The 16121-nt window shown below is 46.2% G+C and overlaps 1 protein-coding gene across 4 annotated transcripts in view; it reads left to right on the top strand.

The window, feature by feature from the left end:
- Positions 1-16121, top strand: part of CHD8 (chromodomain helicase DNA binding protein 8) — a 64231-nt gene that overhangs the window by 33369 nt on the left and 14741 nt on the right. For 3 of the 4 annotated variants that reach the window (XM_079951514.1, XM_079951515.1, XM_079951516.1), the window contains 15 exons: positions 104-280; positions 1054-1197; positions 2352-2607; positions 3567-3780; positions 4927-5122; positions 7008-7175; positions 8297-8476; positions 9089-9199; positions 10297-10508; positions 11603-11802; positions 12145-12346; positions 13525-13614; positions 14353-14456; positions 15438-15552; positions 15758-15833. In XM_079951514.1, coding sequence (XP_079807640.1) covers positions 104-280; positions 1054-1197; positions 2352-2607; positions 3567-3780; positions 4927-5122; positions 7008-7175; positions 8297-8476; positions 9089-9199; positions 10297-10508; positions 11603-11802; positions 12145-12346; positions 13525-13614; positions 14353-14456; positions 15438-15552; positions 15758-15833 — 2445 coding nt within the window. The remainder of the gene's footprint in view (positions 1-103; positions 281-1053; positions 1198-2351; positions 2608-3566; positions 3781-4926; positions 5123-7007; positions 7176-8296; positions 8477-9088; positions 9200-10296; positions 10509-11602; positions 11803-12144; positions 12347-13524; positions 13615-14352; positions 14457-15437; positions 15553-15757; positions 15834-16121) is intronic. The other variant, XM_079951517.1, reaches the window with a different exon arrangement.

Genomic DNA, 16121 nt, shown 5'->3' with positions numbered 1-16121 from the left:
AACTTAATAAATAGAAATGCATATGTTGGGGGAGAAAGCAAAAACCTTGAGTAACTTAATGCTCATATACTATCTGAGTGCCTTCTTTTCTGTCCCCCAACAGGGCCGCCTGATTCCAGGCGCATACAAGTTTGATGCCCTGATCACTACTTTTGAGATGATCCTGTCGGACTGCCCCGAGCTGAGGGAAATAGAGTGGCGTTGCGTCATCATAGACGAAGCCCATCGCCTTAAGAACCGCAACTGCAAACTGCTGGACAGTCTTAAGCACATGGACCTGGTAAGGGAAGCCTATTTTTTGCTTTCCTGCCTTCCCCGGTGTCAGGAGTCAAACCTTGTTTCTAGCTTACAATGGTTAGACGAAGTACACAACTTTGGGAAAATGAGTTTCTAGCCCTTAAGATTGTCAAGCAGGAGTGGAAAGCCTTTTGGTGCTCTGCAGACCACCCACCTGTCAATCACCTGGCATCTCAGTCATGTCAAGTGCCAGATTCTTTGAAAAGCAATGGGGGTTCCCCCACCCCTTCATTTTAGCAAGGGGTGGGATGCAGGCCCCTTTCTGAAGCAGGGAGGGGGTTGCAACAGAATCCCCTGCTAAAACAAAAGAGGGGTTTTTGGGGAAAGGGATTCATGAGTCAGATTAGACGCCCCAGTAGAAGTTCATAGGCCAAACTACATGATGTCTCCGGTGTTGAAGGGTTCAGCATAGCCCCATAGAGCTTTGCCTTTTCTCTCCTCCCCACATCTAACAGAAATAATGATATCAAAGTTTTTTGGACATATATGTGCAGTTGTTTGATTTGCCACCTGTATATGGGGGTTGGTAAGCAAGGCTCAACTTCCCTATCCTCAAACCTCGGATAGACCTGCAAGCGAGTCTGTTGGCATAAGTGCCAGTCTCTCTGTTCTCCTGTTACCTAAAACCTTGGGGCTTATTGGAGGGCCTGACTTATTTTGCAGTTGCTCACATACATGCACACGCACACATTTCATCTATGGGGCAGGCCTGAGCTTGTGTATTGACACCTCCCTTTGCCTTCCCCCTTCTTCTAGGAGCACAAAGTGTTACTGACCGGCACCCCCCTCCAAAACACAGTGGAGGAACTCTTCAGCCTCCTGCATTTCCTCGAGCCCTCCCAGTTCCCCTCAGAATCAGAGTTCCTCAAGGACTTTGGTGACCTCAAAACTGAGGAGCAGGTAAGCAGCGGCACTTGGCCCTCGTCCTTCCTCCACTGGCTTCTCCCTCAGGTTCACTTCCCATGAAGGGAATTTCAGAGACTGCACAGTGTAGCTCTGGATCCACAGAGGGCCTTTTCAAAGGGGTGGGTGGGCTTCACCACTGTGCTTCTTTCAAGGCAGTGGGCATAACTCCCTCTTGTAATTGGGTATTATCCGCTCCCGGGACCCAACCAGCCAGTCCCTTCCTACTAGATTTTAAAAGCCATGGTGGGCAGGAGTCAGATAATTGCCCTCACCACATGAATGTCTACATCATCTGCCTGCAGCAATTGAAACTGATCCCAATGTGGCGACTTCCACCAATTTTTCTTCCAGGGCAGTTAGATTCCCCATTACTCTCCCAATTTAACATACTCTATCCATCCGTTTTTCTCTTTCTTTCTTTCTTTCTTTCTGTAGAGGGCGGGTCTCCTTTCTCTATAATGTCTTGTATCCCGCTGTCCCTCACCCAGCAGACATAGAACCCAGGAGTCCTGGTTCCAGCATTCTGACCATCTCACCTACTACACCACTTCTTGCTCTCAAACCATTCCAATAAACACTACTTGGTTAATTCTCTGTGTGTCTGTCTCTCTCCACCTCATACACACACACACACACGACTGCTGCCTCTGCTCTCTCCACTTATCAACCCACCAACTCTTTTGCCAACCTCCCTTCCCTCCTCTCCTTACATCTCACCCACCTCCTCAAAGCTTGCCCCAGCCCTTTTCAAGGAGAATGGGAGGCAGCTTGGCAGACCATTTTCTGCAGCAGCACCCCTGCTTTAAAGACCACTCCTGCTTTGTTTAATACAGAGGGGGAGGCACTGCCCACTCACCTTGAAACAGCTCACCTGGGCTGCTTGCCACCCGAACTGCTTGCTTGCTAGCCTGCCTGCCTGCCTGCTGGTCTGTCGTCACGTTGGGGTTGCCATGGCTGCCATGAACTGTAGCATGACAACAGCATGGCAATCTTATTATATAGTAAGATATACACGCACAACCCAAGGAGATGAGAAGAACCACATGGGAAGCTTTTCTCGGGCACTCTTGAGTTCCTCCTCCATCTTCACCCTTCCTCCCAGATAGGCCCAGCTGTTAAAAGAATCTCTTCTCTGTCCACCCTCCTAGGTGCAGAAACTGCAGGCCATCCTGAAGCCCATGATGCTTCGGCGGCTGAAGGAGGACGTGGAGAAGAACCTGGCCCCCAAGCAGGAAACCATCATCGAGGTGGAGCTCACCAACATCCAGAAGAAGTACTACCGGGCCATCCTGGAGAAGAACTTCAACTTCCTGTCCAAAGGGGCAGGGCACAGCAACATGCCCAATCTCCTCAACACCATGATGGAGCTACGCAAGTGTTGCAACCATCCCTACCTCATCAACGGCAAGTTTTTTTTTTGTGTGTGTGTGTGTGTTTGCTTTTTTAAATTACGACCGCATCTCTGCTCCCGAACATCTTGGGAGTCGAAAATTCCAGCTCCCGAACGATCAAAAACCAGAAGTGACTGTTCTGGTTTTTGAACCTCCGACGGGACTTCCGCGGCCTACGATTGGCTGCAGGAACCTCCTGCAGCCAATCAGAATCCGTGCTTTGGAAGTCAAACGTTTCAGAGGTCAAACAGACTTCCGGAACGGATTCTGTTCGACTTCCAAGGTACGACTGTACAGTTTTACAATGACATATCCAACATACAACATAAAGACCAGACTTCAGAGAATCTCCTGGGCTTCCCTCCTCCTCTTTGTGGGACCTATTGTTAGTCATTTCCTCCTGCATCTTTTATCATAATCCAAATCTTTTACATCTCCATTATATCCAAAATTCACCATTAAACTACAGGTGTTACTCCAATCCTACTAACAATTTTAACTGTTTACAATGGTTTTTAAGATAAATTATAAATTTCCCCCATTCTTTATTAGAATTTGGGTCTTCCTGATTTCTGATTCTTCCAGTCGTTTTTGCTGTTTTGGCATAATCCATCAACTTAATCTGCCATTATTCTCTGGTCTGAACTTTATCTTCTTTCCATCTCTGGTCCAATAACATCCAAGCACCTGTGGTCGCATACATAAATGATTTACTCATCAACGGCAAGTTAGCCGGGTGGGCAGGAGGGGGGGTGGAGATCATTTCAGAGACAGAATTTCTGATATGTTGGATCAGGAGAAATAGGGCAGGGCTGGTTTTGAAAAGCAGGTCTCTAGTTCTCATTACATTGGGGGAGTGGTTTGCGGTATAGTTTCAGTGCTTTCAGGCTCTTTGCCTTTTGGCTTCAGGGACCCTGTGAGTCTATTCTGACATGCCCTCTCTCTCTTGCTCTGCCCTCTCTGCCGAATCAGGTGCCGAGGAGAAGATCCTGACCGAGTTTCGGGATTCCTGCCACCACCACCTGCCCCATGATTTCCCCTTGCAGGCCATGGTGCGCTCCTCTGGGAAACTGGTGCTGATTGACAAGCTGCTTCCCAAGTTGAAGGCCGGCGGACACAAGGTGCTGATCTTCTCCCAAATGGTCCGTTGCCTTGACATCCTGGAGGACTACCTCATCCAGAAGAGGTGAGGGCTTGTGCCAAGAAGAGACCTGGGAAACTAGGGTTCAAATCAAAGTACAATGATATTTGGAACACACTTTAAAAAAATAAAATAAAATAAAATAAATGTCATTTATAAATAACCCTATACAGTGGTGCCCCGCAAGACAAATGCCTCGCAAGATGGAAAACCTGCTAGACGAAAGAGTTTTCCGTTTTGGAGGTGCTTCGCAAAACGAATTTCCTATGGGCTTGCTTCGCAAGACAAAAATGTCTTGCGAGTTCCTGCGGGTTTTTTCCCCCTTCCCCCCCTTTTTCTAAGCCGCTTATCCGCTAAACCGCCAATAGCGCTAATCCGTTAAGCCGTCAATGGGCTTGCTTCGCAAGACGAAAAAACCACTAGACGAAGAGAATCGCGGAACGGATTCTTTTCGTTTTGCGAGGCACCACTGTATGTATTTGGATAACGTTAACACACACGCATATCTATATATTGGATAAGCATGTATGATATTGTAGTTCTTTGCATGTGTAGTGATATATTATACTTTCCCCCCTTTTTCTTTTTAGGGACTCTTTACATTATTTTGGTCAGCTGAAATACTTTCTATAAAAAAATGAAAACAAACAAATCCCCACTTGGCCGTGGAGCTCATTGGGTCACCTTGGGCCAGTCACTGACTCATAGTCTTATCTGAAAGGGGAGCGGGAAAAATCATGTACAGTGGAACCTCGGTTGTCCAACCCTTCAGAATCCAAACAATTTGGCGACAACCCGAAAGTGAATGCTCCTGTTTTTGAACGATTTTTGGAAGCTGAATGGCTTCCGAGTTGCGTTTATCATTTTTTCCCATTGACTTTGCAGCCAGCTCATTGATCCTCAGTTTTCAAACTTTTTGGAAGCCGAACAGTCTTCTAAAATGGATGAAGTTCAGAAACCAAGGTTCCACTGTATTTGCACATTCTTGCAAAAAGTCTCCAGCCCACTGGGGATGGAAAATTCAAGACAGACGCACCAGCCTGGCTTTGCGGCATGCCATGCCTAGGTCCATTAGCCTCTTGCCTTCCTGCCAGGGAGTTCTTAACTCTTGTGACTCCCTGTGGCACCTGTATGGGGTGCCACCTCTCGTTCAGGCTCCGTGTTCCCTAATTACCTTGCCCCTCCACGCAGGTATCTCTACGAGCGTATTGACGGGCGAGTGCGGGGGAACTTGCGGCAGGCGGCCATCGATCGCTTCAGCAAGCCTGACTCGGACCGCTTCGTCTTCCTGCTCTGCACGCGGGCGGGAGGGCTGGGCATCAACCTGACGGCCGCCGACACATGCATCATCTTTGATTCGGATTGGAACCCCCAGAATGACCTGCAGGTACAGCAAGCGGGGACACCTTCAGGGTGGGGAGAGCCAGTCTTCTGCCTGGGGGGCAGCCTTGGGGGCTGGGTGTTGTCCACAGACAAAGCTCTGAAGTCTGCTGAGTGAAAACATGTATTACCCACTCCCTTTGCCTACCAAGTAACTTCAGGCCCACCTTTTTTCTCTCATGGCCTAACCTACCTTGTAAGTTTGTTGTGAGAATCAGATGGGATCACCTTATGCATGCCATCCTGGGCAAGACAGGACAGGCTACAACTGTGATGAATTGTAGAGTTGGAAGGGACCACATGATTCATCTAGTCTAGTCCAACCCCCTGCAATATACGAATCTGTTGCACCAACGTGGGGTTCAAACCCATGACTTTGAGATTAAGAGTTTCATACTCTACCTGTTGAGCAATACACAGATACTGAGCAGTACACACACACACACACACACACACACCCTTTCCTCCTTGTATCCAAGCATTGGAACACAGGTGGTGCTGTGGTCTAAACCACTGAGCCCCTTGGGCTTGCCACTCAGAAGGTTGGCAGTTCAAATCCCCACAATGGAGTGAGCTCCCGTTGTTCGGTCCCTGCTCCTGCCAACCTAGCAGTTCGAAAGCACGCCAGTGCAAGCAGATAAATAGGTACCGCTGTGGCGGGAAGGTAAACAGCGTTTCCTTGTGCTCTGGTTTCCATCAAGGTGTTTCATTGCACCAGAAGCAGTTTAGTCATGCTGGCTTCATGACCCGGAAAGCTGTCTGTGGACAAACGCCGGCTCTTGTCAGCCCAAAAGCAAGATGAGCGCCGCAGCCCCATAGTCGCCTTTGACTGGTCTTAACCGTCCAAGGGTCCTTTACCTTCACCTGTATCCAAGCTTCCTCTTTGTGTCGTAATTTGGCACCCATCCGCTCTTCCCAAGAACCCTTTCTATCTGCCTCCCATCCAGACATGGTTAGTTTTTGAAAGGAGAGGACACTGGGCATTCTAGGACCTTTCTGTTACTGGATGGTTGGGGAGTCAGTCCCTTGCGGTCCCTCCCCTACTCTTCCTTTTGGTGTGTGATGCCTCAGGTGTGTGTTTTGAAGAAATGCTATTCCTTACAACTGTAATTTAACTGTTTCTAATTTTGAATTGTTGTAACCCGTCCTGGGACCTGCTGGTGAAGGGTCAGGAATGAACTGAATAATAGCACACACATAGAGGCAGCCTTCTAGCTCCTAAGATGCAGGTGTTATACCTACAGCCCTGCCTTTTCCCCACCTCTCTGTTTAGTGTATCATAAAATAGTTAGATTTTCCATGAGTGCTTAGCAAGATACTTTAAAAAATGCCCAAACTGAAACACAGTTACTGGTTGTGACTTTTATTTCCATATACGCAGTTGATAAAATACAAAGCAGTTGAGGATTGGTTAAGCTAGCGATCTTGAAAACCATTGCCCTCCGGCGAACATTTTGCATTTATCTATTTCCTTTTTTCCAAAACCTTGGTAGTACTAGCATAAAACGGAATGTTATTCCAGGGCAGGTTGCAAAGGCAGTAGCATCGTAGTAATTTGTTTTATAATGTATTGTCTGGTTACGTTATGATGTGCAATTTTACTTTTTATTAAAAGAGGTCAGAAATGGAATTATGAAAATAACGCTATATATGTATGTACGCCTACTTTTTCCATAAATGTAAAATCAATCTTTATAATTGCAGTGAATATTGCTTACTGCCTCCCAAGGACCTAAACTGCAACTCTTCTTGCTCCTGTTTCTGGCCACTAAGAGGAGCGTTCTTTTGAAGAAAACCAAAATTTTCTCTGTCCCAAGAGGGGTCTGTGCAGTTTATGTATCTCTCACATTTCTCATTTGCCTGCTCCTGCTCTTGTCTCCTCTTCCTTCCAGGCCCAGGCACGCTGCCACCGTATCGGGCAGAGCAAGGCGGTGAAGGTCTACCGCCTCATCACCCGCAACTCCTACGAGCGAGAGATGTTTGACAAAGCCAGCCTCAAGCTGGGGCTGGACAAGGCAGTCCTGCAGTCCATGAGCGGGAGAGAGGGCAGCATCGCCGGGGTAAATAATGTCGGTGGCAGTGGTTGGAGAGGCAGTCCGGGGTGAACTTGCAAATGTGGGGATTTGCAGATCTAGGCTGAAGTCTCTCTAGGAATGTGTGCCCAATTGGGAGCCTTCCCCCTGCCTGCCCACCTTCCTCCCCTCCCACCCTGAAGAAGCATCTGTTCTAGCTAGTTGCATCACACTGCTTTTTTCCAATATAGCTTTTATTGAATTTCCTGTTTTTTACAAACTGACTTCAACTGTTTAGTTGCATTGTTTCATGTACTGACTTCCCACCCCCACAGTGTTTTTATTCAAACTCTCTTTTTCTGCGTTTTATATATTAGATTCTCTTCTATTACCAAAATCCCCCCCCCCCACTCATCCCCTTTATCATTTTTATCCTGCTGCTGCTATCTCAAATTCTGCCTGTGATTTCATTTGTTCCAGGTGCTTTTCCAAATAGTCCAAAAAAGGCCTCCGTTCATTGTATAAAAAGTTTGTCATTTTGATCTCTTAATATTGCTGTCAGCTTTTGCATTTCCGCGTAGTCCATAACTTTTAAAAGCCATTCCTCCTTTGTTGGAAACTTATTTCCATTTCTGTGCATCATCCCGCTCTGCTTTTTAGACTGGATGATGGGTGATGGTGGTGAAGAGCAGAGTATCAAAATTGTCCATATTCTGCTCTGGTGGCTTTGTATAATATAATTTTCTGTATTTCTTCATTCAGTCATAAACATTCATGTACACCATCCTCTGATTTAAAAAAAGAAAAACCCATTGCACGTTTGCAAGTATAGCAATATAAGAAAATATCAAAAGCAGTGCAAAGTTTAGAGCATTTGTATCCCATGCTTCAGCTTATTGTCTAAAAGGCACAACACACAGGGAAAAGGGGAGAGGAAGGCAAGGTGGGGCTCAACCTCAGACTCTAATTCCTGAAGTTGCATAGTGATTCTTAATTATGACCAGCTGGAACAGAAACTTTTCAGGGGAAGGTGCCTCCTTCTGATCTGAGTCGAGCTTTTCAGCAGAGCCTGATAGAAGGATTCCTGCTTCCATTCCAAAGCAAGTCAGAGAAGATGGTCTTCTAATGTCCCTGCCCCGCCTTGTCATTGCCTCCTGTTCCCCTCTCAGATCCAGCAGTTTTCAAAGAAGGAGATTGAAGACCTGCTGCGGAAGGGAGCCTATGCTGCCATCATGGAAGAGGACGACGAGGGCTCTAAGTTCTGCGAAGAGGACATTGACCAGATTCTTTTGCGGCGGACAACCACTATCACCATCGAGAGCGAAGGGAAGGGCTCCACCTTCGCCAAGGTAATTGCTCTTTAGCTACCTCCTCCTCCTTTTTCGTTTAGGGGAATTGGAGATTGATGGAGGGGAGGCTTTGCTGAAGAAGTGAAAAGGAAAGCGTGTGCACAGGGCCAGAACAAACTGCACCAGTTGCTGGAAACCACTGGAGGGGAAAGGGCACATCATCATCATCATCATCATCATCATCATCATTTGCTTGTTTGTACTCAGATCCTTCCTGCTTGTGGGTTTTCTTTGGGTATCTGGCTGGCCGCTTTTGAGAACAGGGTGCTGAACTTAATAATCTGATCCAGGAGGCTCTTAATTTTTTACATTGTGTGTTCCTGGCTGACTCACTCCCACCCAAGCCATGAAGCATGGAAACCCATTTGCTTTGTTTTAAAACCAAACCAAACCTGCCGGGTTCCATAGTAGAGATGTTATGCTCACTAAGGGTGCATGTCATGTAGGATAGCCAACCCTACCCCCATAAATCCTTTAAAAAAATCATTCTCCTCTCAACTGGAATATAATTGTTGACTTAACAAATGTGTAACATTCTGTACGGAAGAAATAAAAAAATATTCTTGTTTTTAAATATATATATATGTGTGTGTGTGTGTTCTCCTCTCCCAGGCGAGCTTTGTGGCCTCAGAAAATAGGACGGATATCGCCTTGGACGACCCCAACTTCTGGCAGAAGTGGGCCAAGAAGGCAGACTTGGACCTGGATATGCTCAACAGCAAGGTGTGTTGAGGAATGGGCTTGTGAGGGGAAAGAGCCTACCCCCATTGTTAATTCAGGCTTTGATTGGCTGCATTAGTAACATGAGGACTTCACAACACACTTCACATTCTGAGGCATGGTGTACTTTTTTTTTTTTTAAAGTTAGTTGTATTTCCTTCCCCAACCCTCAGCCTGTCTTAAATAATAATAATAATAATAATAATAATAATAATAATAATAATAATAATAATTTATTTGTTAATATAACACCCAAACCTGAAAGTCTCAGGGCAGTTCACAGAATAAAATCAAAATATAAAACCATAAAATGCATAATCAAAATAAAAACAACCGAATAACCCACCACCCCCAAAAACCCACATTTTAAAGGGCGTAGGATCCTCACAACATTTAAAGGATGACAATTTGCAAACCTGGACCGGAGCCGCTCGTTGGAAAGACCATGATCTCTCAAAGGTCTGCAGCAATATTTATCGGCAACCAAATTGTGCCTTTCTGATACAAAGGCAACCAGGTGCCTTTCTGATACAAAGGCAAATATAGCTTTGAAATAAGAGTGGGAGAAATTAGCATTAATTGTTGAGCAGATGTAATGAAATAAATGCTGCCTCCACAATAAAAGAAGGCGGTCCAGCCTTCACATACAGTGGTACCTCGCAAGACGAAATTAATTCGTTCTGCTAATTTTTTCATCTTGTGAGTTTTTTCATCTTGCGAAGCACGGATTTTGGAAAAGCTTCAAAAATCACCAAAGTCTTCAAAAACCTCAAAAAAGGCTACCACACCGCGTGCTATGAGTTGCTCCTCGAAGTCAAGTCGCAACTGCACCCCCTGAATGCACGGTTTCAAGAAAAAGGAAACAAACTTGCAAGACAAAGGAAACAAACTTGCAAGACGTTTCCGTTTTGCGAAGCAACTCAAAAAACGAAAAACTCTTTCGTCTTGCGAGTTTTTCGTCTTACGAGGCATTCGTCTTGCGAGGTACCACTGTATCTTGATGAAGGCAGGGGATGGTTTTACATTTGGGCATTGCCTTGTGGGAGGGGTTGGTGCTTTAGTAGACCAACCTAAGGCCGCCTCCTCTCTCCCCTCCGCAGAACAACCTGGTGATTGACACCCCCCGCGTGCGCAAGCAGACGCGCCACTTCAGCACCCTGAAGGACGACGACCTGGTGGAGTTCTCCGACCTGGAGAGCGATGACGACGACCGGCCGCGCTCACGGCGCCACGACCGTCACCACCACCCGCTCCACCACTCCTACGGGCGCACGGACTGCTTCCAGGTGGAGAAACAACTGCTAGTCTATGGGTATGTGGCACGGGGAAGATTTTGTTGGTTGTGAGTGAAAACTCGCCAGCATATGGGCAATGTGTTTCTGGGGCTTGCGGGGCAGGTGCACTCTTTTATAAATCCACTTTAGAAGCAGCGATCGGCTTACAACACAGGGCAGTTCTCTGCGTGCTTACTCAAGAGTAAGTGCTGCTGTGTTCTACAGGACTTAATCTCAGGTCAACATGCATAGGTTTGCTGTTCCTGGCAAGCAAGGGAACTCTTCCTTCCTTCCTTTCTCTCTCTCCCCCCCCCCCCCCCAGTTTTTCAAATTTTATTTATACTTTTCAAGTTTATACATTTCACTAATTTTACAATCATTTCAACATTTCAAAACGTGACTGCCTTCTCCCTCTTCCTGCGGTTCCTTAAATTCATTATTAATATCCTCTGCATATCCAAATTAACTTAATTTGCTCATTTATTCATCTATTTTAAATATATACTCATAAACAATTTCCATTCTTTTATAAAAAGTTTATTATCTTGATTTCTTTTTCTTCTGGTAAGTTTCTCTATTTCTGTGTATTCCATAAGTTTTTGTATCCCTTCTTCCTCTGCTGGGGCTTCTGCTTCATTCCATTTTGGGGCAAGTAGCATTCTTGCCTCTGTATTGCATACATGAATAAGTTTCTATACATTTTAGGTAGTTCTATCCCTATAATTCCCAAAAGAAAAGCTTCTGGGTTGTTGTTTTTTTACAAAGGTTATTTTAAACACCCTTTTCATTTCATTATGTATCATTTCCCTTACTACAAGACCACCACATATGATAAAAAGAGCCTTCTTTCTCTTTACATTTCCAACACATGTGATTTAGATTTATACAGTTTTGTCAATTTACTTGGTGTTAGATATCATCAAGATAACATTTTCGTATAATTTTCTATTAGACTGTAACATGCTGTAAATTTTATATCTATATTCCACAATCATTCCCATGCTTCCCATGTGCATATTATGACCAGTATCTATTGCCCAATGTATCAGTGAGGATTTTACTTTCTCATCCTTAGTCTTGACAAAAGACAAAGCAAGGGAACAGCTCTGACTTTGCCAATTTTTCCTGACAGCTGGGGCCGCTGGCGGGAAATCCTGTCGCATGGACGGTTCAAGAGACGCATGTCTGAGCGGGACGTGGAGACCATCTGCCGGGCTATCCTCGTCTACTGCCTGATGCACTACCGGGGCGACGAGAACATCAAGGGGTTCATCTGGGATCTCATCAGCCCGGTTGAGAACGGCAAAGCCAAGGAACTTCAGAACCACTCCGGTAAGCCTCCCTTAATTTCTCTCTCTGTTGTTGTAAAGGGCTTGGCCAAGCTGGGCCTGCCATTTTACATTGCCACTGTCTTGGAATATCGCAATATGTGGGTTGTTCGGGCGAGGGGGGAAGCAAATTCAAGCATGCTGGCAAATTCAAGATGGCGGGACTCTTGGGGAAGGGGGATATGGATGGCTTTGCGGGAGTCGGGGAGGCTCTTTCTGTCTCTTAAACTGCTGCTTGGGTGGCAGTGTGCATGGGTTCTTTTTTGAAATATGTTTGAGCTCGAGATACGATGGAAAATCTGGGGTGACCCTAATCCCTATTGCACTGGTTCCATGTTATACCTAGAGAGCCATGCCCCTGCTCTGAGCTCACTTCCTGTTCCTCGGGCAGGCCTGTCCATCCCAGTCCCACGAGGCCGCAAAGGGAAGAAGGTCAAGTCCCAGACCACTTTCGACGTCCAGAAAGCCGAGTGGATCCGCAAGTACAACCCCGACACCCTCTTCCAAGATGAGGGCTACAAGAAGCACCTCAAGCACCAATGCAACAAGTAAGGATGGGATGGGATGCGAAGGGATCCTGTTTTGACACACCAGGACAGCTAGAGAGAGCAGGTCCCTTCCCCCACTTTAACTCTCAAACCCATTTCAACTGTTCGTTCGGAATAGAGAGAATCCCCATCACATTGCCACTGGGGTAGAGAAATAGTTGCAGGTACTCTGCTCCCATCCCCAAAGCTATAGCTTTGCGAACTGCTTGGTTTCTCAGAACGTGGCCGGCTGCCGTCCATCCAAAAAAACACAATTGCATGCAGTCGTACCTTGGAAATAGAATGGAATCCGTTCCAGAAGTCCGTTCGACTTCCAAAACGTTTGAAAACCAAATCGCAGCTTCTGATTGGCTGCAGGAAGCTCCTGCAGCCAATCAGAAGCCCCGTCGGACGTTCGGCTTCCAAAAGAACGTTTGCAAACCAGAACACTCACTTCTGGGTTTGTGGCGTTCGGCAGCCAAAACGTCCGGGTTCCAGGGCGTTCGGGATCTAAGGTACAACTGTAGATTTAAGTTGGAGTGGTAACATGACATGATTGCTCAAGGGTTGCTCCCCTCTAGGGAAAATGCACATGGTGCCTTCGCAATCAGCTTTTAGGTGGCAGCCTAAGACTTTCCTGTTTCCCCAGACATTTGGTGGTTAATTTCCACCCTGTTTGCAGTGTCCATCTTTTAATCAGGTGTGTGTAGGATTTGCCATTTTTATAGCATTGGTTTGATGAGCGCTTTTAGTAAATAGTTCCGCTATATTGTATTTCTTCCTTGCTTTCATTTTTGAATGTGAGTTTGGTATACTTTTATGGCTCTGCTAGGCACTTTCAGACTTTTTTTTCTGAGGAAGACGATGCATAAATCTAATGAGTATTAGTGGTAGTGCTGTCCCCATTGCCCTTTCTCTTCTGATTTTTTTTTCTGCCTGCAGAAAGAAAAATCTCAAATGAGATAGCTTACGATTTTTCTCCAATCTTTAGCATGTGTATTCCTCCTCCTTGCCACCAGACTGCAATCCATATGTGTTCAGACTGGAACAACAACAAAAAGATTATCACTGCCCTCTTCCAGTTCCCTAGGAGAGAGAGAACAAGGGCAGAGTCTTTGATATTGTCAGGTATAGCTAGCAAAGGGTGCACAGTTCTTTCCTCCATCTTTCCCCACTTTAAGTCCTTGTTCTCTCCCCAGAGTTCTCCTACGTGTCCGTATGCTGTATTACCTGCGCCAGGAGGTGATTGGGGACCAAGCTGAGAAAGTTTTGGCAGGCACTATTTCCAGGTAATATTTCATTTACTTATAAGTTGCATTGGGCTGTGTGTGTGATTTTTTTTTTTTAAAAAAAACCCTGCCTTTTCTCTTAAGCAGCTTTTAGAGTAGCCTGCATGTGTCTTCTGCAACTGTGCTTATCCTCATACAACAGCTCTGTGAGGCAGGCCAGGCTGAAAGATGATCCCCTAGTGAGTTTCATGGCTGAAACTCATCCCTGAAATGAGAGCTGTGGCTTCCTAGCATCCTTGTTTACAGATAGGAGTATAAGCAGATAAGAAGAAGAATAGAATTGTACAGCTGGAAGAGGGACCCCAAGGGTCATCTAGTCCAACCCCCTGCATTGCAGGAATCTTTTGCCCAACTTGAGGCTTGAACCCATGGCCATCTAGTACAGCGTCTCATTCTCCCAGGCACCAACCATGGGATGCCTACAAGCAACAAACTGAGTGCAAAAGCACTCTCTCTTCTTGTGATTCCTATTGTGGTAGCTAGTGATAGCCTTACCCTCCATGAATTTACCTGTAAAAACAAAATGTCACATCCCTCTTAAAGCCAATGCTTTTATGTTCACATCCACCCCACTTCCTGTTCTCTATGAACTTCTAATTGTATCTGTTCCCATAGACATTACACTTCCGTGAACTCGGCTGCCTCTGACGCTTTGTTTTCTCTCTCTCGTGTTTTTTCTCTTCCTCTTCCCTCCTGCCTTTGCTGCACCCCCTTCCCAAATGTTGTTCAATCCTGCAGTGAAATCGACATGTGGTTCCCACTAGTGGACCAAGCAGAGGTCCCCACAGCCTGGTGGGATACAGAAGCTGACAAGTCTTTGCTCCTTGGGGTCTTCAAACATGGTAGGTGCTGTTGCAGTACCATTCCGGGGAAGGAATCTGAGGTCACATCCTGTTATGAGCAGCGCTCACAGTAGCATATGAAGGCTGTCAAGACGATAGGTTCATTTTGATCAGTATAGTTGAAACAGCCCTACCTGGAGATGGCAGAAATTGAACAGATGCTCTACCACTAAACTATAGCCCTCATTTATTTAGATGTTCGGGTTAGGATTATGCTCTACAGTTCTGCTACAGCCCTTCCTGTTCAGTGTCTTGCCTGATAGCAGGTTAATTCCCAGCAGTCTCGCCCCCTCCATTAAAATTCTATAGGCCACGTCCTTCCTTTCAAAGTTGGCGTGTGGCATTTGTTTTTCATTCTTATTAATTTTCAAAAAAGAAAAGGTTATGCAAGATTCTGCAAAACCAAACAGGATCTGGTGACATAGTTCATATGCAATGATATATCACTGTCAATCAGAGACAAAAAATAACACTGAAATAAACAAACCACAGGTATGTGAACGCATGGAAGGTAGCGACTGGAACTATTCATAACATAGACACGATGGTTAAACAAGATAAGGTTACAAAATATGAACCCTATTATACCAAGGGAAAGTAATTCAATGTTTATGGAGTGATGAGCAAGTGCTGTACAATGAGAACCAATAGGTTGGGTAGGGAGTTGTACATTTGGTTCCCTTCCAATTCTTCGATTCTATGATCATACGGGTAACTCTCAACATTAATGATACTTGGAGGAGATCCATCAAAATAATTGGACGTTTCAAGTACTGTATTTTTCTGTCTATGAGATGCCCCCATGTATAAGACGCCCCCTAATTTTTGACATTATTTTTTAGGAAAAAAGCCTAGTCTTATACACTTTATTTAATATGATTAAATAAAGATGACAGTATTGAATCTAAGGTCCGTGGATCTTCTCTGAGATTGGGTGCAGGCAAACCCCGAAATCTCTCATTCCTCTGGCACCCCTTTCAGGCTACGAGAAGTACAACACCATGCGAGCGGATCCTGCGCTCTGCTTCCTGGAGAAGGCTGGTCGCCCTGACGAAAAGGCCATCGCCGCTGAGCATCGCCTGGATGTGGGAGAGGGGTGAGTAGCTGGTGTGCGGAGGGGTGGGCCTGAAGAAGCACGCACCTATGATGACTTGCCATGCTAATACCGAGGCGCCGGGTGTCAGTGAGTTCAGCTTGCTTCTCGCAGGACGACCTGAGGTGTGTCTCTGTGAAGGGGATTGGAGGAGAGCTGAGACTGCAGCGGAAATGACGAACCAGTTCTCTCCCCTCTTTGCTGGCAGGGTTGATTTCGACAAGGACTGCGAGGACCCGGAGTACAAACCAGTGGGAGGCCCCGCCAAGGAGCCGGATGATGAGGTGAGATCCTGAGCCAGCACAGTATGGGAGCCGCAAACGTTGCTCCATGTCGCCCCCTTCACCTGGTTCCCAGCTTCTCGCAAAGGCTCTGAGCTCTACAGCCCCGTTAGTCTTAAACTGGTGATAAAAAGGTAAAGGTAAAGGTACCCCTGCCCGTACGGGCCAGTCTTGACAGACTCTGGGGTTGTGCGCCCATCTCACTTAAGAGGCCAGGGGCCAGCGCTGTCCGGAGTCACTTCCGGGTCACGTGGCCAGCGTGACATCGCTGCTCTGGCCAGAGCCAGAGCC

Source organism: Podarcis cretensis (assembly GCF_951804945.1).
Source record: "Podarcis cretensis genome assembly, chromosome: 13".
Taxonomy (NCBI): Eukaryota; Metazoa; Chordata; class Lepidosauria; order Squamata; family Lacertidae; genus Podarcis; species Podarcis cretensis.
Note: the sequence above shows the minus strand (reverse complement) of the source record. Positions and strands in the feature narration are given on the sequence as shown.